Below are 25,425 nucleotides of genomic sequence, written 5' to 3' on the forward strand. Positions count from 1 at the left end.
TTGTAACATTTGTGATGGAGTATTACCTTGCCAGGTACTCTCGAATTTTAATACTCTATTCTTCACTGGGGGCAGAGCATTTTCTACTAATTTTGTTACAAACAGATGCGGGTATGATTCGCTACTTGCTTTTATGCCACTATTTATACCAAAACATTTCTCGAATCGGGCATAGTAATCACTAGTGTCTTCATCTTGCTTCTGTTTACAGGCTGAAATTGTACCCCAATCTTCCTTTTTCGTAGTTAATAAACGTGGCAGTACCTGTACTAGTAGACCTGGTAGTGCTTTAGTTTTGTCCCCAAGCCCCGAACCTGGACCTCGGGCCCTCTCTTCTGCTTCTAATGCTGACCATTCTATCTTTTGGTCTCCTACCTCCCACTCTTTTTCCTTGAGTTTTTCATAAATGCCAGCAGGCATCAATACCTTTAATATTGTCATAATGTCGGGATAGGTATACTCTCCCATGAGTAACATGTCTTTAATTTCTCGGTGAAAACCCGCTGGATCTTTGTCATGACTGGGTACCACTTTCTTCATTTGTAACAGTTCTATTTTTGATATGGGCGTATATACAAATACGCGCTGAAACTCGTTGTCCTCGCCTTTTATTGGGTGCACTTCTCGTAAGGGATTCTGTCTATCCATGTGATACGTGGTTCTTTCCTTGCCGGGCAATGAGACATGCTCTGAGCATACAAAAAGAATATACTGCTTTCTTGATACTAGAATTTCTTTAATTAATTTAGTACCTGGACCTCTCCATTTATTCATAAGCAATTCAGTCAATATGTCAGGTAAGGGACCAGGGTCCGAATGCTGACTCTGATATAGTATAATTAGTTGTTGAATCATATAAATCCCAGCTAACCTCTGTTCATCTGGGGTGAGATTCAAAAATGTGCGTACTACTGTAGCATCACTATATTTTCCGGGACTGTCCACCCAATCGACAGCTGCCCTGGCTAAATCTTGTTCATCCATAGAATCGAGAAAATGATAACCCCTTCGTTCTCGGAGTAGTTTGTCGGCGGTTTGGAACGAATGCTCGTTAGACCTTATATTAATTATAGGTATTTGGAAATTCCTGTTATTATCTGGACATATTGGACGTATTGAATCAGTATGACATCTAGTCTGATCCCTATTACAAGATCTTCCTCTACCTACATAGGCTATGGTGTCTGACTGTCCCGCGGGCGGTCCTGACCCTTCTTCCTCGCTTTGTTCGAACTCGTCTGCCTCTAATCTCTCTTCGTGTAGGCGTTCTATTTCTTTACGGATCTTTCGGCACATGGCTATTATACAATTTTGCTTATCGTGTCTCCCTTCTGATATATTCTGGCTCCATCTTGTAAGAATTTGCATTGCATCCGGGTCTACCCCCGGTCGGTCTTGATTTCTGACCACACAGTTTATGAGGAAACGTAACAGTTCCCCCTGTATCTCTACTTTCTGGTATTCCATAGCTCTGTTAATACATTCTGGATCTCGCCCTGTTTGGACAAAATGATATATTTTATCTAGATGCGCAGTCATTCCTGGTAACTTCGCTAAATACCCTGCGGCTCGTCTGATACGTAATGATGCCAGGATCATTTCGTCCTCTTTACCGAGCACCGGGTCATATCTACAATCTATAAGAAGTTCCTTAAGCGTACGATCACTTACGAATTTGGGTGTACGTGAATGCGCTGACTCTTGAAAAATAAGTTTATCTATTCTAGGTGGCGTAGAAAAAATATTGGTAGCACCTCCCGTGGCCCCATCTGGGGCGTCGGGTGTGAAAGGATTCGTCGAACGTGACACAGCAACTATAGGTGTGGACACAGCTATAGAAGTAGCTGTAGGAACGGATGCAGAAACAGATGTGCTTGCCGGAACTTGTGACTCGATTTGTTGCTGTAGGGATACGGGTGCTGGATCTTGGCGTTGGACCTCCCTGGTATGCGGTCTATGTGGGGCGGAATTAGCATACTCGGGAGCTGCGTCATCTAAATATGAGGAAAGAAAAACATCTTCTGCGGTTCTAGGATGCCCCTTAGGATGTACCTTAATTGGGAATAATGGGGGTGGCAAGTCTTTCGGTATCTCTGGGGTAGCCTTAGGTAATCCTTCGGCCAGAAGGGGATACATACCATTCATGAGGGCATTTCTTTGTCTATCTACTTGTTCTGATTTCACTCGGATACCTTCCTCAATTAATAGATTTTCTTGAACTTTGTTTGAACTCTCTTTACTCTTCTCTTCCTGTCTACGTGCTTTTTCTGTACGTCTATGAGATTCTTTACGCCATAACTCAACGGCGTCTTTCTGTGACTGTCTGACTTTCCTTTTCCATAACTCTTCCTCGATTTTCATGATGCACTCTGCATCCCAGTTCCCCGCTGCGGGCCACCTCTGACTTTCTGGCAATCCCTTGGTGTAGTCTACCCATAAATCAAGAAATAATATAGCGTCTAAGCCATGTCTGTGATACATGAAGTGCCCTGGAGTATCCCTGGGAGGAATAGGGACGGCTTCTTCGAGTACCCCTTTTCTAGTAGTGATCTGTCTTAATTTCGAAAAGAGCGGCATATTGACAATCTGATCTGATACTTAATCTTGAACACACTTAATACAAAAGCACACTAATGAACAACCATTCATACCACAATATGCAGGACGTTTAACACATTAAACATTGAACATTAAGCATTTTTTAACCTTTAAAAATAAACAACAATGATGATCGTCTGCATAACTGATCACCAAGCATAATTCTTGACAACAACTAGATACTTCGGAATACTTGATATACTGCTAAACAGTACAGATACACTGCTAAAACAGTGCAGACCGGATTTGTGTACCCAAACCCGTCTTGACCGGCACAACCTATGTGCACGTCAGAAATGCCTCCCCAGTAATGGTACTCACCGGGTAGCTTCGGAAACGGAAGGCCTCGGTAACTTGAACGTGAACCGGACTGGACTGGACTCGACTCGTCGGAAACTGGGCTTGACTTCGAACTGGTGGGTCTCTGTATACCTCGGATCTTGCTCTCTCAGCTAGGCTCTGGTCGGGATACTTCGCACTTCTCACCGCCTCGTCTGGGTGTTGATCGCAGTCTCAGTCGCCCCTGCTTGACCGGAGGGAGATACAGGAAATCCTGCTGGTACGCGTAATTGTCCGTCCAGCTGTGGCAGGAGACCGGGCCTACAACTCACCGCCGGCGCGTGAGATGAGGAAGTGTCCCTATTCGGGCGCCATCATGTGGTAAATAAAAATTCCTTTACCGGGACTGAATTTGATACAGAAACATTATAAAATAGCTCAGTAAAATGAGAGGCAGAATCCGTGATATTAGAGTTTCGGAATGGGCTTTATTCCAATGATCGATTATAATCGGATGCTCCAAGTTCCATCACCACGGGGGTTCAGGAAGTGAAGTACATACTTTATTGACAAGAAGTAACTTTTATAATACATACATTACTATGAAGCGAATGCAGTAGGCGTAACAATTGATAAGGAAAATGACGTTTCACCTGCGTAACCAAAAATGGGTGTAATAAGGAGTAAAAAAGGAACATGATTGGTTATGATATCATACATATCTATGCCAAGTATACATAAGATAATACTTGGCATAGATGCGCGCGCAGCAGCATGACGTGTAATTGACGTGTAACTAGGGGGTGAAGGGGACTTGACGTTAGCTCTACATGTGGAGACAAAAAGTCTGGGGGGTCAAGTTAACCTAATCCCAAATCATATCTAACATCCTATGTTTAAAGAACTATGTTATCCACAAAAGAAGGACTCTCGGACAGAATCTATTCTATACTGACTGTGCGTGCGTGTACAAGCGTCTAAGTGTCTACACTGAATGCGAGGGGGTAGGAATATTCCATGGTAACAGGGCTATGAATTACTTGCATGAGGACAGAGAGGCCGGGCCTTTTGCCTGGTAACTGGAAGAATGTTTACTTAAGCTACTAGGCAGGAATGCATCGGCTGAGGGGGAAGCAGATAATTCGAAGGTGAAATACAGTTCTTGGCAGAGAATAGGCTGATGTCAGGCTTCGTGAGCCGCGCAGAGAATGAGACAAAGTTCATGGTCACAGATGTAGGCTCAGACTGGAGCTTTCAGAGGCAGAAGGCAAGAAGAGTTTGATGACAGAATCAGGGCCTACTTGCCTGGACTGTAAAATGGCATAAGTGAACCATATAAAGCCGGTGGCCTTTTATATTTAGGAATGGAATATCCGGCCTATTCATGGCGGATCTGACAGAGGACATGTTGACGGTGGACGCACATGTATTTGCGTCTTCATAACTGGAACTGGAGGGAACATACATGTACTTGTGACATGCACATAGAACCGTTGGGGTCCAAGATAGGGGACATAACTGACCAGGAAAATCCACATTTCCACATCCAGTGGCCCGTCACTTTGAAAAATCCCACAACAAACGTGATAAAGGTTTAACCTATTTTGTGATCGATACAATTCCACCCAATGCAAGGGGAGGGAACCGGAAGAAAAAAATTAGGAAATTGGAGTCATGTTATATTACAGAACCCAACACCAAGACCCCGTAAGGTTTGAATATAGAAAAAGATTTCAATACTCATCTATGAAAGATACAAGGCTGAAATCAACTTCCTCAAATTCTCCTGTCAATATGAAGGTTTTATCTAAAACAGGAAAAAGAAAAAAAGCTTTTTAGTTTAAGATTTTTTATTTTATCACATTTTTGCACTTGGCACTTTTTTGGGGGGACAGTAGTTGTGGGAAAATATTGTATAAAGACAAGAATGATGTGAATTAGCCCACTAGGGATAAACTTGCTACATTGTAATGTCACTATTTTCATGCCGAAAGCCCACTGGGGCAAGAGTTTTTTTACAAAAAACGTGTTATTAACTAGAGTCTGGCGGGCTAGCATTTTCTTTATTTTCAAAGCAAGTGACCTTTTGCGAATATTATGTATTTTGAGCCCACTTGGGAGGATTCGCAAAAGGTTTTGGTAGAAGGGTATATCAAAAGGCCATTGAATAGCTGGCCGGCAGGTCAATGAACGCGGTACTAGAATATTACGTGTGTCGTTCTAAGACAAGTGTTAATAATATTGAAAATCATTTCTTTACTTAGAGTTGATGTGTAAAATTGTTTTAAAGGCATAAGAGAGGCAAGGAATTAATTTTCTGCATGTAATCGTATACAACAATTTACCTTGATTTTGACACAAGTCAGAATATTGATTGGAAAAACTACGAGTCTGTCTTACATTATATTTACACAGTAGTTTTCATGTGACACAACAAAAGAAAAAAAGAAAAAAAATGTGTGTTTAAAATGAATTAAAAAACTTTACTTTGTTGATGGTGAGCAGGCAAAACGTGTCCGACAGTGGCTGACAAATAAAGCATTTTGTGCTCTATACATGGCGTCATCATCCTTGGTGATACGAGGGTATTGACAATATATATATATATATATATATATATATATATATATATATATATATATATATTGCAAGACGACTCCTGCACGTTGTCTGAATCACACGGACAAGAACACGGAGTCACGGACCCAAAGTTTCGTGGCTGGAACTTCTTTATTTTTTAAGCCATATGACGTGTTTCGGGCATACAACGTACCCTTGATCACATGTATATATTACCTACTGGCGGTCGCCAGTAGGTAGTTATAGTTAGGACCACGTTTCCATAGGAAATCCGCAACATTCTATTTTGAATAACTTTTGCGCCGGTCGACGAATCCTCGCGAATTTTTCAAAATAGGTGGGGCGCTACGCTCCGCTCCTACCCTGAAAGTCTCGGGGGGATTCGTTAAGCGGGGGCTGAGATAAAAGGGGGGTCCCAAAACGCGTTTTTCCCATGCATTTTTCCATAGGACCTTTAGACACAGCTACCGCCCGAACGGCTGAACAGAATTACTTGAAATTTGGCAGAGAGGTAGTCCTCAGGTCAAGGAAGTGCCTTTTGTAGGTTTGGTGTAAATCTGTTCAGTAGATTCTGAGAAAATAGCCTTTAAATCAATATATATATCTGAGCCAGCTTACGGTGCGCTTACGGTGCGCTTACCGTACGCGTACGGTGGCGTGCGCGAGCGCGATTCTGATTGGCTCTTAGATCTTAGTGAACATTCGAATCGGCCGAAACCAGGAAGCGGCGGCCGCCATTTTCTCTCTCGCACTGTGAGTGTGGATTTAAAAACAAAGGACAAAAACATGTACAGGGGCTGTTTGGACAGCTCCAAAGCACCTAGCCATGTTGAGGGAGTCCCCAAAGATCCCCCAAGGCCAAAAACAGAATTTTTATTTTTTCGCAAATTTCGCCGATTACGCTTACCGTACGCATACGGTAAAAAAATTTTTTTTTTAAAAAATTATCCACACTCTCCCCACCCCGTGTGCAAATGGTGCCCTAAGGTCACCATTTGTGCATGGCTTATGAGAGGTGTGAAAAATTAAAATATTACCTTTCAAAACGAAGTGCATCATATGTCCTCCATGTGCGCACGGTGCATGAAGCGCATCGTGCGTACATGGCCCATCTAGCGTAACGTGGGCGCGCACTGCGTGCCCACCGTGCGTGCACGGCACTAACTGCGTAAAGTGGGCGCGCACGAATGGCGTAAAGTAACTTAGCATTTAAAAAACCGTACTAATTCACTGAAAAAACCATAGGTTTCACACACGTTATAGTTAGGAATTAGCATTTAAAAAACCTTGCAAATTCACTGAAAAAACCATAGGTTTCACACATGTTATAGTTAGCGGAAATTTTACTGATAAAAAACCAATGAAATTCCCCCGTTATAGTTAGTGCAGGCAACTATAACTCACGCGACCGCAATCTTCTGCTGATGACATATGTGTCTTTATGAAAAAAAAATATTTGTAATATATGTATAGATAAAAATTTATGGAAGAAGACATGGGCAAATAAGTGTCTAAATACAGTATTAGCATCAGCAGAGGATTGCGGTCGCGTGAGTTATAGTTGCCTGCACTAACTATAACGGGGGAATTTCATTGGTTTTTTATCAGTAAAATTTCCGCTAACTATAACATGTGTGAAACCTATGGTTTTTTCAGTGAATATATATATAGGGAAAGCTGCTGGACAGTTTAAAAACGAGGTGGGGCCAGCATTTTGTTTAGGTGGCATCTGATGAAGGCCGTAATGACCAAAATGCATTATGCCTTGCGACTCCAGTAAAAAGTTTCCAATAGAATTCCCCTGTGTGGCCTCTGCTTCTTCAGCCTGGAGGACTCTTTTTGGATATATATATATATATATATAGATATTCACTGAAAAAACCATAGGTTTCACACATGTTATAGTTAGCTGGACAGTTCACTCGTAAAAAACCATTGAAAATCCCCCGTTATAGTTAGTTCAGCTAACTGTAACTCGCGCTACCGCAATCCACTGCTGATGACATCACATATTACATCACTGTATTCACTAAGATACTGTTAATAAGTCAGTTATACAATTAATTTTACAAAAAAACATCCATTTAGACACTTATTTACCCATTTATTCTTCCATTAACCTTTAGATATACATATATAAAAAATATTTATTTTTCAGAAAGACACATATTCACTGGATGATGTCATCACTGATGTCATCAGTGATGTCATTTGAGACGTCATGAGTGATGTCATGAGTGATGTCACTGACCATGTCATGAGTGATGTAATATGTGACGTCATCAGCAGTGGATTGCGGTCACGCGAGTTATAGTTAGCTGAACTAACTATAACGGGGGAATTTCAATGTTTTTTTACGAGTGAAATGTCCATCTAACTATAACATGTGTGAAACCTATGGTTTTTTCAGTGAATTTGCAAGGTTTTTTAAATGCTAATTCCTAACTATAACGTGTGTGAAACCTATGGTTTTTTAAGTGAATTTGCAAGGTTTTTTAAATGCTAATTTCTAACTATAACGTGTGTGAAACCTATGTTTTTTTTTGTGAATTTGTAAGGTTTTTTTAAATGCTAATTTATGTATGTTTTATTTATTTTTTATATATTTATTTTACAATAAACTACCTATGTATATAGTTATAGATTGACTGTATCCTGTAATATTGAATGGCTCAGCTCTTTTTTTTTTATTTGGACAAACTTGAACAACATATTTAATATCTTTTATAAACTTATAAACAGTTTAAAATGTATTTTTTTTTTAAGGGTTTTTCACGGTGCGATTTTTTGAAAAAAAATAAAATGTTTTTCTCACCCTTCGGGGTCTTTCAGGGACCCCCTGACAAAGGCTAGGGGGTCAGGAACTCTCTACCCTGCCCACTTTTCACGTTCTCCACCTTTCTTTTTCACTGTCACACACAAAATGGCGTCTGACACTTCCTGATTTCGACCGATTCGAATTTTGACTGACATCTAACCACCAATCAACTTAATTACATGAGTGATCATGATTCAAAAATGCAAAGTTAAAGGTTGCTGCCCAAGTGGGCAAAAACTCCTCTCGCACTATAAGCTGTAAACAAATAGCAATCAATCATTCCATAGCGATCAAGTTGTCATCAAAAATCCAGCCCCAGTGGGCAAAATACAATATGCCGCATGGCCTTCAGTGCACCAGACTGAGGATAAAAAATGTGATGTCATGCTCTAGTGAGCAACAGTGTAAATTGTCAATAAAGGATCAGCAGCAGCCAATTACAGTATAACCATTCTCATAAACATACTCCTCAGTGCTCTCACTTGACATCTGTAAAAGACCAGACAGAATGATCGTATTAAAAATTCATAAAAATGCACAAAAAATAAAATTCAAACTAAACACAAAAACTTTAAAAGACAGATCAGGAGAACGTGTAGTACTATATATCTCTCTCAATAACAGTGTTACAAATGTACAGACATCTCTTCATCGAGGTTCAACCCTACGGGAGCTAAAGTGTTATATTTCACAATCATTCTAGATTCCAACCTCCTGAGTTCAATGATTCTGTTACCCCCCCTAAGTCTCAGTGGTACACTGTCAAGGACATAAAATCTAAGAAGATTGGCATTCCGGTTATGATGTTCACTGAAATGGCAAGCCACAGGATACTGCTTCTCATTTTTCTTAATGGCCCTCAAATGTTAAAGCACTCTCTTTTTTCCTTTGTGAATGGTGCTTCCTATATAGAATCTGTCGCAAGGGCACCTCAATGCATAGACCACATATTCACTGTGACAATTGACACATTTTCTGATGGTGAAAGGGGCCTTATCCTTACAGAGCTTCACGGTTTTAAAACTACTGCTCAACTTACACGCTTTACATTGGTTACATGTAAAGAACCCCTTGATGTTGGTGTATTTAGTTTTGCTAGGCAATAGATTTCTGCTTAATACGTCGCGTAATGATCGAGGTTTTCTAAACGTTAGTGAAGGATATTCACCCACATATTCTCTTATGTCATCGTCATTTCTCAAGACCTCCCAAAACTTTAAAAAACTTTTTCTGATCTCCCAGGATTGCTCATTATATTTCGTAATGAACCTAATGGGCTCCTTTTTCTCTATGCTCTAACTTCTTTTGGGAAAAAGTATCTCATCCCTTTCAAGTTCATCAACTTTGGTAGTGGCTTCCTTGACAAGTGCTGAATTGTATCCCCGTGTAAGAAACCTATCAGTCATAATCACCTTTTATTTCTCGTAACTCTCATCGGTGCATATATATATTGTGAAAGTACATTTATGTTAAGTTATATATAGTAAAATGTTGCCTACCTATAGAAACGTACCTTTCTAATATTTTGGTTGAGATGTTCTGTCTAAACAATCCCTCTGCAGGGCAAGCAATACATTTTTCCATATTTGCAGGAGGAGCATTTTCCATAATCAAACACATTATTTTATACTTCTCACAGAGGGAAAATTGCAATAAATGTAGAAATCTAATATGTCAAATTGAGTCCTGTCATGTAAGTCTCTGTGAACCATTCATCTGTAAGTGTTCTGTAATGAAATGTCAATAAGCTCATAAAAGTAAAATATATTGCCCTTTTATGTACTTGGCTTTCGTTCACAATGAGCAGCAGTTTATTTTCTTCAGTCGTAATCTCATGGGCTTCATTGAAATTGCGACCAAGAAAATTGTGGTAAACATCCAGCGGCAATGTCTGTGGAAACAATGCATGTGTAAAAATATATATCATGGAGATGTGCAGTCTTCAAGCAGCTCTTTATCCAGAACTTGCTCCACTAAATCGAAGCCCTGAGCTGTGCTATATGATATGGGGATTTATATAGAACTTTGTACCCTTACGAGGCGCTTTTTCAGATGAAAAAATTCAGGCAAGTAATGTGATAAGTAATGTTATGTTTACTCTTCATGCTAAAGACAACTATCCCTCAAGGATGTTCAACAGTCACAGATGCATTTCACTCTGGAGATCAAGCATGTAAAGTAGCTTACCTATGTTAAAAACAATGAAATTTAATGGGAACGTAGTTTACATGACCTTGAATCATCTATCAAGTAAGAAAATGCCAAACGTATACTGTAATTTACAGTGCAAAAGAAACATCCTTAATGGAAACCTAAACCTCATCAAAACCACAACAACTCTGTATTGTTCCATTTTTCACTGGTCCATAGTAGGTCTGAACATTGCCTGGCTAAATGTTGTATCATAAACATCATTTACAAAAATACTGTCAAATTGGGTGTAGATTTTCTACTATTAGCTCCAATGGGGCGACCTTTTAGTCATCTTCATTTGGAACTCAGTATTTATTAATGTCAGGAGAGGTTCTAATAATGATTTTGTGGTTCAATACCCTAACCAGTCTTGAGGCCCGTGTAGAAATGTAAGATGTACAATCTTTAATGTGAAAGCAAACATTCTTAAACTTCAAAGCTTTGAAACAAATGCTGTGACAGACAGACGCCTGGGCTGAAGTATATATCAGACACAATGTTTCCTGGTGTGTGACACAGTGCACCTTTATGGAGTGTGCCTGCACAAACCGGACATTGCCCCTGATCAGGAAGACAATATGGTGTCCATGCACACTTGCAAACTAACTGGCATTTGTGACATTGCTTCAGTGACACATGGAATGGTGGATTCCACAACTGGCTCTATATGTCACTTCTGGAAAGGACCTGATATGTATTGAGAGAGAGAAGCAATTACACCACATTCACACAGAGTTTGTAAGTCCAACAAGCAGTGAAAGGGTATCTGAGAATCCCCTGTGATCATTGCTATCAAAAAGGACCCATTAGCAGCACTTTAACTAGGCCACTCCCTTATTAGAATGTCACACAGCACAGTGCAGCGCAGCACAACAAATCACCTTGATGGCTGTGCTGTGTGACAGGAAAAGGGCAGGAATGCTCCATATTTAAACGAATGTGGCAGATTCCTGCTTTTGTCCCAGCGCTGGCACCATTTTGAATGCCTCATGCCGATGCAGACACCCTTACACTATGGTTCAAGGGTGCCTCCTTTGTATGCAGGATTGTTTAGGTTCAGTAAGGGGCACCATCCTGTACAAAAACAAGCCTCTGAGGCATATTCCTCTTTCTATGTGTGCTGCAGAATGAAAGAAAGATGAAGTAATGAGAAGAAATAAAGATATTTCTCCATGTTACGCCTCCCCTCGAATGCATATCTTTTTAATGCACTCCCAGGTCTATCACTATCTGAGACTCCCTCAAAAACTACAAGAGTTGCATGGAAACACCATTGCAGCACCCATGGAATGCCTTCCTAGGGCAGAGTAACACAACGCAGTGATTGCACTGCTTCGTCTTACTCCAGATTTATGAAGCCACTCAGGGCAATGCAAGTTAAAGCCCGTTTTGGACTTGCCGCAGTCTTGCACCACGTTACGTGGTGCAAGAGCAACGCAACTCCTCTTATAATTATGCCCCTCAGGTTGCCTCAGGAGCGGTTATTTGTCCCACCGGCTGCTCTGCTTCAGCCGCAGAAAGATATTTCATGACAGTACTGGAGGTGTGGGTTTTTGAACAGGTACTGTTTTCTGAGACTTGGGAAAAATATGTTATCAGTAGATTGGCAAAGCACCCTCACATTAGTCTTAGTGACACAGCATTTAGGTGTTCATCACAAATAGATACAGAGTGAGGGACACCTTAGAAGACTGGGAACAGCCTCTGCCTCAGTGTTTTCTTGGAGATGTATGTAGCGGGAACTCGATCTGAAGGTATCAGAGTCTTTACATGGGCACCAGTTGCTATGGGAGATTAAGCGATTTGCCCGGAATCACATAATGTTGAGAGTCCCTGCCCAGACTCGAACCCCGCTCCCCAGCTTCCAGGTCCACCACTCTAGCCCTTAGGCCATATCCTCTCCTATGCTGTCTCTCCCAGACTAGCTTCTCATCAAACGCTGAGAACAAATAAATAGATGATGACTGAAGCAATGACTCTTGTTCAGTTTGCGAGTGACATTTCTGTGAAACACATTCAGGGAGCTTACAGTGCTGACGTAAACCCTCTCAGGCACATTCCAGCCCACCAGCATCTTGCTTCTCAGACACATCCTGCTGATTATGAGGTAATCATAATTATGAGCCAGGCAAGCGTCCTCGCCAACGAGGACATTAATTAAAGAGCAATCAGCCCCCAAGTAATTTTTTGTATGGATTATCTGCCATGACACAGACGCTGTTGTTTAAATCACCCGAAGACGAGAGCAAAATGGAGCGGCTGCAAATCTTTCTTCCCCAAAGTAAATCTTTTCACTCTTTATATTTATAGCGCTTCATCCAAATTACATGCCATGTTGGGGAACCTATTGAAACTTTCGAGATTTATAGCGCGCTACAGCAGACTGGGATGTGACACATGGAATCCGCACCCAGAGGAAATGAGAAATGGCAGGCCTTTGAAAAAGACATCACTGTATTAAGGGCCTGTGTTGCTGCGGAGAGCGGGAGAAATGTCGTGTGGAGCTCGAAGGGTGTTCTATGATTCAAAGTCGCGCACTTCTTTTGTTCTTACTTTACACGTAAAGCAGAAAGCATGGCTGTCTTCATGGAATATTAATAACAAAAAAATGGGTGCCCCTTTACCAAGACCTCCATTTCAATTTGGCTAGTAACGTGTGAGGTATTTGCAGTACTCGGTAAATTCCAACACCCCAGGGTGCTGTATTTATTTGGTCCTGTGCATGTCTCCTATGCCAAGTTTGTGTGGGAAAAATGGGTAATTAAAAATGGAATCCACACTTGCCACAGCGAATTCTGCATGTATTCAACTTTCCATGCATTATTTCACCCAATACAATTAAGTAAGTATAACTTGCCAAAACCTATAGGGGAAATTGTGGAGATGTGGGGCTGGTGCACAGAGGGCCGTCATACTCATGGCAGAGGCTCCTCAGTCATGGCAGGGGACTTGGACTTGTGGCAGGACCTCTGGGATGGGTAACAGCAGCAAGGAGGTCCCGCCATGAGTGAGGCACCCTCCCCCTTCACAACTGTGACGCCTCCGCTATGAGTGCGAACCAGGGCCAGACTGGCCATAATGGGCATCAGGCATTTCCTCGGGAGGCTGGAAGGGTGGGGACCGGGTTTGAAGCAGTAGGGGGCGGTTTTGTTACTGTGGGCCGGTTTTGCAGCTGTGCTGCCATATCGGCCCCCAGTAACAAAAGCAGCAATCCAGTGCTTCCAGCCCCCACGGGGCCAGACAGCGCTTACCCAGGAGCTGAGGTGAGAAATTTCCAGGGCTGCTTTCGGTTCCCAGTCTGGCCCTAGTTTGAAGGCCCTTTGTAAATCGGACCCGTAGTGTTTATGGCAGAACCAGGAATTCCAATCACTGTTCTAACTTCTGTTTGCACAGAGATCAGGATTTTCCTCAACACATATAATGAGAGCCCAGGAGAAGTACGATCAACTAAAAGATCAAATAAAGAGGAGACAAGGACAGAAAATGTCAGCAACATTGCTTTTGACTACTGACACAAATGGTGTACTAGTTTAAGATCCCATCCCTGATGAAAACACCCTCCTCTCCTGAATCCAAACTCTGACCCAATGGGCACTTGAATTGTGGATGCAGGCTGAGTTCAGATTTTACGCACACCTGCATGAATTCAGATCGAAGGGTATCTTCAGCCGTCCTTTAATGACAGATCCGCGCCTTGAGTCACAGGAGACAGATGCATCCATCCATCGTGGAACAGGAGTGAGGCAGACTGACGGACAAAGGACCCTGTGAGCTTCCCCAATTAATTTGTAATTTGTAGAAGACCAAGTAGGCTGGAAAATGGTTGTATGGCAATAAGAGTGTGCGATAATGAGTAAATTACATAGTGAGCTAATGACTATATGTCACTTTAAAGAACATAAAATACACTGAAGTGTTCAAAGTTCAAAGTTCATTTATTTGTTTCGAGGGTTAAAAACCATCATAAAAATACATAATAATCATAATGTAATCACAAAAAGAACATTCACAAAAAGAACATTCTGAGCAACGTCACAATTGTTAAAAAGTAGACAGAGAGAAAGTTTATCCAAATAAAAAAGTTAGGTTTTTATAAAAGATAAAAACCTGTGAGCAACAGTGAAACAAGACCCCGTATTATAATAATGTTTCCCGTACCTCCCTAACCCACCCTTCATCATTCCCTTGTGTTTCTCAATTTAAAAGCAATTTTGAGGAAACTTATAACAGCGAATAAGGTTCGCGTTTCAGCGGCTCTTTGCAAGAACAATAAGGCAGGTTTAGCATGGATAATATTTGAGACCTTTAAGATATCTACTAAAAATCTTTGGCGCGGTGTTTTATAAAAAGGACACAATAATACAAAATGAAGGGTGTCCTGCGGAGACCTATTGTCGCAGCCGCAGGCACCCTTCTGCTCAATTGTTTGAGTAAAACCTGATGGATAAGCTAAAATATGATGCAACAAATTGAGCCTAAAACGAGTCATTAAAAACCTCTCGTGGTGACTGTACAATACAAAGAGGTATGGTTCCATGCCAGCTTGATTAGAGACAAGGGAGTGGGCAACTGCCGAGGATTTAGCTAAATCCAACTCCTTCCTCCTGCTATTGAATTTGTCCAACAATGAGCTTTGAACATAGTGTCTGGAGTATATGTCCACCCTGGAGGGGTCCTGGAATAGCATTTGTTCATCAATATCCCCCAGAGTGTCTTTAACATATTTCAGCCATGGGATTTGAAGACATTTCTCTTTCAACAAACAATCCTGGATGATCTGTCTGGATAGTCCTGCATTTGGATTTGTCCAAATTTTGAGCCAGGCCAGTATAGGTCTCAGTCTGATAATGTCACCAATATATGTGATTCCCAGCTCTTCATGAGTAATTGCTGCAGTGATGCTCGGCGGAAGTTTTAACAGTTTTTTAAAAAATTTGTCTTCCTCACTTTGAATTAGTTGTGCCTCTCTGCAGCCCCACACTTCTGCTCCATAGATGGTCTTGGAAATACTAACTGATCTATACAAAGTCAACACCTGTTCTGGTGACCAACGACCCATTCGACGTGCAAAGCTCAGTATTGCCCCATTAGCAGACACTAGTCTCCTTGCCCTCTCCTCCATCAGTGGGACAAAGTTTAACTTATCATCAAATAGAAGGCCCAGGTATGGGAATGTTTTAACAGTGTCCAGGACCTGATCCCCCAGTTTGAATACAAATTTCTTTCGTGGTTTCTTCCCCGCTATCATAATGAATGATTTTTTCATGTTGACGGAGAGATCCAAATTCCTCATGAAATCCGCGAAACCCTTGATTAAAAGTTGCAGACCAACAGCTGTTCGGGCTAGGAGCACCGCGTCATCGGCATACAAAAGCACTGGCAGATGACGCGTGCCCACCTTAGGACAATCAGTTCCCAGTGCAACAAGGTCATTCTCCAGGCCATTTATGTAGAGGGAGAACAAGAATGGCGCCAGGATACACCCCTGTCTCACCCCGCCCGAGCACGGGAAGGGATCTGTGCTCACCCCCCCCGCACTGTAGCGGACCTTGGCAGTGGTGTTCCAATGTAGCTCCCTTAAAATGTTAATGAGATCCGGGTCAATGCCTAGGTGAGACATAAGTATCCAGAGTTTGGCTCTGTTGACATTGTCAAAAGCTGCTGCTAAGTCCATAAACCCCATATACATGGTGCCTTCAGACGTCTTGGTATACTTAGCAGTGATCAGGTATAGGTTAAGGCATTGGTCGGTGGTTGACCTGCCTGTTCTAAACCCATACTGGGTGTCCACCAGGGTGTTATTGGTGTCAGTCCAATCTATTAGTCGATTGAGGAGTGCCCTTCCTAATACCTTGGCAGAGACGTCAATGAGCGAGATTGGTCGATAACACTGCGGGCTGTCCCTACAGCCTTTTTTGTAAATAGGGACAATCACCGCAGTGGACCATGATCTCGGCAGACCCGTTTTAATTGCTGCATTCAAAACTCTTGTTACCATTGGAACCCATAGCTCAGTGTTGCTAAGAAAAAGATCCGGGGGGGTCCCGTCCGGGCCCGGGGCTTTGTTGCGTGTTAGGCCTAAAATTGCTTTGCGAACTTCATCCAAAGATAGTTCAAATTTATCTGCCCTTGGTCCTCTCCATATTCCATCACCAGTGTCCATCTCCTGTTGGTTATACAGGGATTTGAAATGAGCAATCCAGTCTTCTGGTAAGATGTTAGAGCTGATGACTGGAGAGTTTGAGTCGTGGAAGCAAGGTCTATTTATAATTTTCCAGAACTGGGCATAGTCTTTATTCTCACCAGCCTCCCTAAGGTCTGCCCATACTTCTTTTTGAAGGGTCCCTTTCCTGATCTTTAATTGATTTTTGTAGTTTTTTCTGCAGCGAGCAATTTCTACCTTGTCCCTTGGGGTTTTTTTCAGGCTCAGTTTTAGATCTCTTAGCGCTTTGGAACAGATAGAATCAAACCATCTTGGCGAAGATGACTGCATTGCGGGCTTCTTGGTTGTTAGGAGTCTCTCGATTATTTTGGTCAAGTTCTCAAACGCCTCTACTACTCCTTTTTCCTCTGAGGTGTGTTCTAAACAGGTCTCTATGTGGACTTTCCCTTCATCCATTAGTTTGACATAAAATTCCTGGGGGTTGATCACTGACCACCTTAAGCGTCTTCCTTGGTCTACTGGTTGAATTTCAGATTGATGAATCAACCCTGGGTCTTTTTTTGTTAAATCATTCCCTTTGAGTTCTATTATAATGGGATTATGATCACTGTGGGGGCTCCACTCTGTCCAGGTATTTAGGATCTGATCTCTTGCGCTAGTTGAGATCATTATGTAATCTATTATAGACCCCCCCCCTCTGCCCTTAAATGTTGGTGTTAGGGATTCGCCTACATTGAGAGCAGCTAAGTCCATGACATGACTGAGGGCAAAGTCTTCTAATAACTTCATCAGAGTTGTTCCCTCTTTGCAATGAGAAAAGTGGGGGCCCTTTTCTAACGGGCAAGCTGACCAGTCAGGGGTTGGAGGGAGTGTCTTAGAGCTAGACAAAAATCTGAAGGAGTCAGTGAGCTGAAAGAGTAAGCAAATCACTCCTCAAGGGAATTACATTCTTTTGAAATACACTAAAGATGCCAAATTATCTATGAAATCTCTAGAAAGAAATCTGAACCACCAAACCAATACAGAGAACTCTGCCCAAAACAATTAGATTTCAAGGGCAAGTAACTGGTTGCAATTTTCAGCATCTACGCACATTAGTGTCCTGACGTGTTTTTTTAAACTACAACGCTGAATAAACTCAAACCATGATCACATTAGTGCATTGTTCGAGTCTCATATCTAAGCGTGACCGAACTCTTCAAAGAAGCATTCCTCAAAATTACATCATTTAAAAAAAATGACGAATTTTATTTGATATGGAAATAATATGATTTTTTTAAAATTCAGTCAGAGAATAATTTTAAAAGAAAATATCGCCATGTTGCTGATATTCTTGTGCAGATAGAAGCTTTTCTCGGATGCATATAAATTAGGAGTGATGTATTACATTATGCTCTATGTAATCCCGGAGGCTAAGAATTAAATGCAGGGTTCTGTGTTTTCTAGCTATCTACACTAAGGAGTGTAATATATCAATCTAATTGATAATAAATTACCCTCTCGGTCTGTGGAGCGCTGGCACCGCGCATTAGGAATCAGTCACAACAGCAATATATATCTGAAACGCGTGCACTTATATTAAGTGTCGTGATTGCTGCTCAGTGGGTAATTTACCCCACCTATTACTGTATTAAATTCTGAGAGACTGAAGATCCTTTGTAAGTGCGAGAGAGGGTACGAGAGAGGTTTGAAGATGACGATTCGGCTGTTAAGCAAAGGGAATTACTTAGCGTTTAAGGCTTACAAATTAAATGGAACTAAGCTAATTATCGCCTGTTTTTCAAGCACCTAAGTGGTTAGCAGCAACACACCGAATGGAAGATAAGCTCGAGCGTACACACACAGTTTCTTTTTTGGGGATGAGCTATTGGAGAAAGCTTTCTTCAGGTAAAGTTACGCTCCTACTAAGGAACATGATTTGGTCCCAAGGAAGGAACATGATTTGTCCCCAAGGACATTAGCCAATCAGGTGAAGCGGTTTCTTTGTTTATCAAAAGATCATTGGTAGTATCTTTGTCTATCTATTTCCGGTCCCGTTAATTACTTGGCTACATTTGTTTTGTATTAAAGCATTTCCTGTCATTTTCGTATTTCTCGCTTGAGGGCAGATTGGGAGTCCTTAGACAACGTTTGTTTTGTGTTGTCTGAATAATAAGCTTTCTGATATTGATCTCTGTTTCCAAAAACTATAGAATAATACTCAAATTGCAGATCTTTGCTTGGATAACTTGATTTTACTTATCACGTGGTAAACATATTCAACTGCAGTTTTCCTAATTTTGTGCCTTTGAAATTAGCTTGATTCAAACAACCTATGGAATCATATGTGCTGGAGGAAATCACCAAAGTTTGAGTCTCTTCCGACAGATATTTGATAGATTTGAATATCCATGGCCTAAATGGACATATGGATTTGAGAGCTAATGACGCAGGTGCTGGTTATGCACTTGTGAAGATAATGCCCCTCACTGAGCTGCTGTGTGAGCCATATCAGGAAGGATCACAAACTAGAGAAGTTGTCTTATATCCCGCTTTCATAGCTTTCTCCGATCAGATGTACACTATTTCCATAAAATCTAATATATGAAGAGGTAGTCATCATGTACTTTATGGTAGATATTAAATGAAACCCAAAAAGCTTCTAACACGAATGTTTAAAAGTACACACAAGGAATAGACCAATGGTACTGCAAAAGACTTACCACCATTACGTGCATGCCCATTGGATTAAGATGATAGCTGTTGCACATTTTCCGACTGCTATCTCAACATTCTAGAGGAAAACTTCTCAGTATAAGGCTAAAAATGTCATCCATGTGCAAGATTTATGATCATGCTGTAAATCAATCTAACATATTCTACCTTCAATATCTAGGAGCAATTCAACTTTCATAGCTTTTGAAGCAACATGACTTCTAAAAGATACTTACACAGAGGCATGTTGTCGAATGCTGTCGGAACATAAAAATGGAATTTTCCTGGTCCATGTGAATTTTTCACAATTACACTGACTTAGATTAGAATACCATTTCTGGAGCATGTGAATACCATATGCCTGTTATTTGAGGGCCATTTCAGATGGATTCAAGTAACATTACATACCCTTCACTTCTCACTTATCAGACATCCTGTTGTAGCTTAGCGGCTCACACAACTCTGTCTCCCCAGCCTATCAATTTCTAGATGCACATGAATTTTGTGGGCGGTATAGGAAGACCGAAATTCAGGTAAGAGTCCCACATGCAAATTCAAACGTTTATTCATCAAAAGCAAATGCTTAGGTACCATGGTTTCCGTAGGTTAATATTCATTCTTACCAGGTGAGCGGCTTGAGAAAGGTAGTTGCATTTCATTTGAAGCTGATATAACATTTAGGAGAATGTGATTTGTCCCTTTTTTGAGAACTGTCAAGAGCAGCATTGTGGATTTAGTCCATTTGACTTTTGAGCCAATTAAGGAACAGATTTTGGGCCTGTATGTAAGGTGCATGATTTGCTTGTTCCTAAAAGTAATATCTTTTTATACCCTGGTCATGAATGACGTATTAGTAGTCTACAGCGCTATTATGCATAGAATGCTCATGTCGCGTCTGTGTACCTGGCAGGTTGAATGATTTATATTAGGTCAGAGTGTTACTCCTTACAGGTTATTAGTGGGTTCTAGTGATGTCCAGTTGGACAAGATGGAACCCCCTTCACATGTTTTATTTATTTAATAACATGTTCAGTCTTGGTTGAAATGAACCATATAAACTATATCAAAATATGCACAGACAAAGCAAGTCATCATGAGATGCTGTTTACTTATTCTCAAAAAAATTAACAACTTAATTTGAAGCTATTGGCATTCTACGGCTAAAGGTTATCAGTCGTTCAAAGCAATCCTGTAAATCTGTTGGCTTTTTTGTTAATCATAAACATTTGTGATGCATTCTTCATTAATTCTCACTTGAGCAAGAGTATACAATATGGAACAATACAGAATATGTATTACATTTTTCACTTAGGTTCCACACAAGTGGCACAAAGAATCTTGCAAAAAAATGACCAAACCTACAGTGCATCAGTTTTTCCTTAGCATAGGACACTTAAGAACATCATGCATGGTAAACCCTATTATGTTTTAAAAAGCCATGCAGCATAATTGATACATTGTTTTAGTTTTTAGTTAGCACCATATGTAGCTATCATGGAAGCATACCACCTAATTATTGTGATATGAGTGTGGCAGCTGGGCCATATGAGCTGAAGGCATGGGTTGCAGCTCCATCAATGACCCGATATAGGCCTTCCAGGAAAATCCAATGGATCTTAGAAAGTATTTCTCACTGATATAGCTGAGCAAAGAACAATTGGTTGAAGATAGATAATGGAAATATGAAAATGATAATTGGTCAGTTATCTAAGATGTGGCCAATGCAGTCTTAGCGGCCAATGATCAGTCATGTGCGCTCTTCATTGTCAGTGCTGATGTTGTCTTACTGTGCCTGTGCATGATGCTTCCACTGTTAGGTTTGGAGTTTTCTACCTGTGAACACCTACTAAAATGCTTTATGTGTCTAAGAATATATCACCTTATCTTACATTGTCATTCTTGTTAAGAGTTCAATTCCATAATGAATTAGCTTTTTGTGTACCACACAAAATACTCTTTAGAGCTCACCCTAAAAAAAGAAGACAAAAAAGTGTCCCTCAGTGAAAATTCTACAGTAGTTCAACAGTCTAAATTTGCTTTAAACCTTCAACAACTTTACGCTAAACATAACGCCTATCTATGAAAAGTAAAAGCAGACAAGAATACAAAGAATCTGTTTCAATTTATTGTATGAATTCGAGAATGGACCAGCTAGAATGTAAAAAAGTGATAATTTTTAGAAACCTTTAAAATTGACTTATTAAAATGCATATTTCCTTTTGCGCTTACATTTTAACGCCTACAAGCCCTCTTTATTTTTACAAAAGAATATGTATTTTAAATGCCATAAGACATGGAAAGGAAAGCGATATATGTATATACGTGTGTGAGAGGGTGTAGTGTGTCTATTTCTGTCTTTCTTTGATTTTTTTTTAACAATTTGCACAGTGCTGGAACACTGAAGTCAGAGTCTATTAAGGTATCTGAGCGAAAGAATGTCAAGTTCATGGCGCATACCAGTCTTTTTCTGCTTGAAAGCAACCATCAGTCCTACAGCACTGCCAAGTCCCAAAGATGCGCCATCTTAGAGATATTGATGTTTACTCTGGCCCCTGACATCGCTCACAGTCTGACATGCTCTCTTTATCTACAGACAATACCGCCTCAGTGCTAACGAGGAGAGCTGGATATCAGAGACTGGAGCAGTCAGTATTTTACCTGCCAATCATCATTGTGGACAGTGGTTCTCCGTCACTGAGCAGCACCAACACTCTGACCATCCGCGTCTGTGATTGCGATGCAGACGGCATAGCGCAAACCTGCAACGCTGAAGCCTACATCCTACCTGCAGGGCTGAGCACCGGTGCTCTTATCGCGATATTAGCGTGCATCTTAACGCTGCTTGGTAAGTGAATCCAATTACACCTTGCTTCCCACACTGTATGGTATGCGGAAAAGACTGCCTATTTTCTCATTTTCTATTTTACTTATCTGTAATTTTTCGCTGGGTGGAATAATCAACAATTTATTGAGAGAGCCGGCTTCAATTACAAAGTGGGATTAGGTAATTTATTATAAAAGGGAAAGATGTGATATCTGAAATTAGCTCGGCTGCCTACATTGCGGTCCTGAAACTATTGCCTCCAGAAATTAGATCTGCTAAATCCGAGGGAACGTTTCAGGGCTACTTGAAAGCAACATAGTTAGGAAATCGTATCTTGGTTTTAAGATTGCATACTGTTAAGATTCTGACCATATAATGTGCACTGTAACCTTAACATATCCCCCATTTCCTACCTTGTATAAGTAAAGGGGTGGATGTGAACCAAAGGCAGGCATTTGTATTTGAAAGAAATACTTTTTTTGTTCCTCTCCTGAGTGACAGAGTCAAAGGGTTTCTTTTTAATTGTTGTTAATATGCATATGATGTAGCAAAACATTTATGCTGCTGCTACAACCCTCCTGATGAAGTTGACTGCCAATTGAATCTGCACTTGTCTCTTGCGTTTCTGAATTCTATGTTTACTGCTCTTCATGAGTAACATTAAAGCCAAACGCAAACAAATATTTCTTCCTATCCAATCATGATCGGTTATATCTGGTATCTTTGGTGTTATTTCCTTGGTCTTTTTGCTCCTGACCGCCTGTTTTTTGACTGTGTGATGCATTTTTTTGCTGGTTTTAGGACTCTGGGCACTTTACCACTGCTGACCAGTGCTAAAGTGCAAGTGCTCCCTGTGTTAATTGTATTGGTCATTGGTTTATCCATGATTAACATATTTGATTTACTAGTAAGTCCTTAGTAAAGTGCACCAGGTGTGCCCAGAGCCTGTAAATCAAATGCTACTAGTGGGCCTGCTGCACTGATTGTGACACCCACATGACTAGCTCGCAAACATGTCCCAGACCTGCCATTGAAGTGTCTGTGAGGGCAGTTTTAAAGTGCCATTTCGACCTCACAAGTGCACCCACTTGCCAGGCCCAAACCTTCCCTTTTAATACTTGTAAGTCATCCGTAAGGTAGGCTCAAGGGATACCCATGGGCTGGGTGCAGTGTATTTAAAAGATAGGGCATGTACTGTTGTGTTTTTTATGTCCAAATGGAGAAATACTGCTATTTCGTTTTTTGCTATAGCAAGGGCTATCCCTCCCATAGGGTAACATAGGGATTGCCTTGAAATATGCCTTAAGTGTAATTTTCCATTAGGAGCAGATAGAGAGTTGAAGTTTGTGGTCTCTCAACTCACAAATTGAAAATTAATTTTTTGGTGAAGTTGGTTTTTAAATTGCGTGTTTGAAAATGCCACTTTTAGGAACTGGACATTTTCTTGCTTAACCATTCTGTGCCTTTGGCTGTCTGTAGAATCCACATCTGGGTTGGCTGACAGTTGGGCTCTTCTACATACACTCTAGACCATCACAGAAAGGGAGCTGTGATGCCCCTGGCATATCCTGATGGGGCTTTCTGAGCTAGAGTGGTGGGAGGAGTTGTCACTGACACCTGACTAGGGCTATGCCTTTTCTCACACAAAATGTCTCCACTCCCCTGTAGTCTGTCTGGAGCCACAAGATCTTGTGCACTACAAAGACATTCCTTTGAGGTTTGCCTACTTCAAAGGCAAAACAGGTATATGTATTGGACCTCTGACACCCCAAAATCAGAACACTTCTGGACTGTGGACATTCTACTAGGATAAAAAACTGGATGCTGTAGAAGGGATTCCCACTCTGCCTGTTGCTTTGTTGTGCTGGCCTGCTACTTGCTGCTCTGCCCTGGCAGTGAAAAGACTGGACTTTGCTTTCTATATCCTGGTTCCAGGGTTCTCAAAGGGCTTGGGCATGCATGCCTCCTGTTAAGAAGTCTCAGGGCCATGAAAGACTTCACCTACATGTGCCTGGGCTTTTCTGCTGAGTGCCCTGACTTGCCAAGTGGTGCCAAATCAAGTTCTGGGCCCCTGAAGTGTAACCTGGTGAGGAAATCCACTCTCAGCGCTCATTACCCTGACTCAGGTAAAGAATCGGCACAGCGCCTGCTTTGCACAAGAAAAATGACCACAGAGAGAGTCCCAATCACCGTGTCACCGATGTTCGTGGCACCCGCTCTGACTCCAATACAGCCTCTGCTTCGCCGCTGAAGAATCGATGCATCACCTGCTTCACCACTGTGAAATCAACACAGGGCCTGCATTGCTGCCGCCGCTTCAACGCAGCACGTTTGGATTTTCGACACGTCATCCCATCTCTTCACGGATGTTAGCCTGTAGTAAGGAATCGAGGCTGCGTGTCCGGAGATCGACGTATCACCTTCCCTTTAAGCATGGAACTGACGCTTCAGCTCCCCTGACAGTAATGAACCGATCCATCACCTCCCCTGCCTAGCAGTAAGGGACCAACGCATCACCTCCCCTGGCAGTAAGGAACCGATGCATCACCTTCCCTGGCAGTAAGGAACCGGTGCATCACCTCCACTGGGAGTAAGGAATCAACTTATCACTTTGCTTTTCCGGCGCCTCACCTCCTCTGCACCTGTTTTGTCTTTAAATTTTGATGCATCCAAGGTAATTTGTGCTAAAGAACACATCCAATGATTCCTACGGACTGAACTTATTTAATCTTTGAAAAGTGATATTTTTGACTTGTGTATGTTGGAGTTTTGTTGTTTTGGTCTTGTTTTATTCAGATAAATATTGGCTATTTTTCGAAACTGGTGTGGACTCTTTTGTAGATTTTTCAATGTGTTACTGTGTGTGAATGTACAAATACTTTGCACATTAACACAGCATAACATAACATTGCCTCTGAGATAAGCCTGACTGCTCGTGCTAAGCTACCAAGGGGGTGAGCAGGGTTTATTGCTGTGAAGTGGCCACAAGGCAACATGTGGTAGCCAGCACTGAAACAAAAAACTACATATTCATATAAATATGTACCTTTATTGAGGTTGGAATGTCTTAATCAGAAAAGGACAATGTTTTATTTTCTGCCTGTGAAATGTGAAACTTTTAAGAAATAATAATGCAAACATATGGAAATAAAATAAGGAGATCAATTCAGTATTACATTTTAAATGGCCAGCAGAGTATAAACATTGAAAAAAACATGGATCTGTGCTCTGACCACAAGCTATAGTTCAGTCAACAGGTCACTTCAGCTGTGATGA

General features: G+C 41.2%; 1 protein-coding gene across 5 annotated transcripts in view; it reads left to right on the forward strand.

The window, feature by feature from the left end:
• Positions 1–25,425, forward strand: part of LOC146831538 (cadherin-7) — a 278,421-nt gene that overhangs the window by 241,651 nt on the left and 11,345 nt on the right. For all 5 annotated transcript variants that reach the window (XM_085605883.1, XM_085605887.1, XM_085605884.1 and 2 more), the window contains exon 11: positions 21,919–22,170. In XM_085605883.1, the coding sequence (XP_085462009.1) occupies positions 21,919–22,170 (252 nt within the window). The remainder of the gene's footprint in view (positions 1–21,918; positions 22,171–25,425) is intronic.

This window comes from Triturus cristatus, chromosome 5_1 (assembly GCF_964204655.1).
Source record: "Triturus cristatus chromosome 5_1, aTriCri1.1, whole genome shotgun sequence".
NCBI classification, from domain to species: domain Eukaryota; kingdom Metazoa; phylum Chordata; class Amphibia; order Caudata; family Salamandridae; genus Triturus; species Triturus cristatus.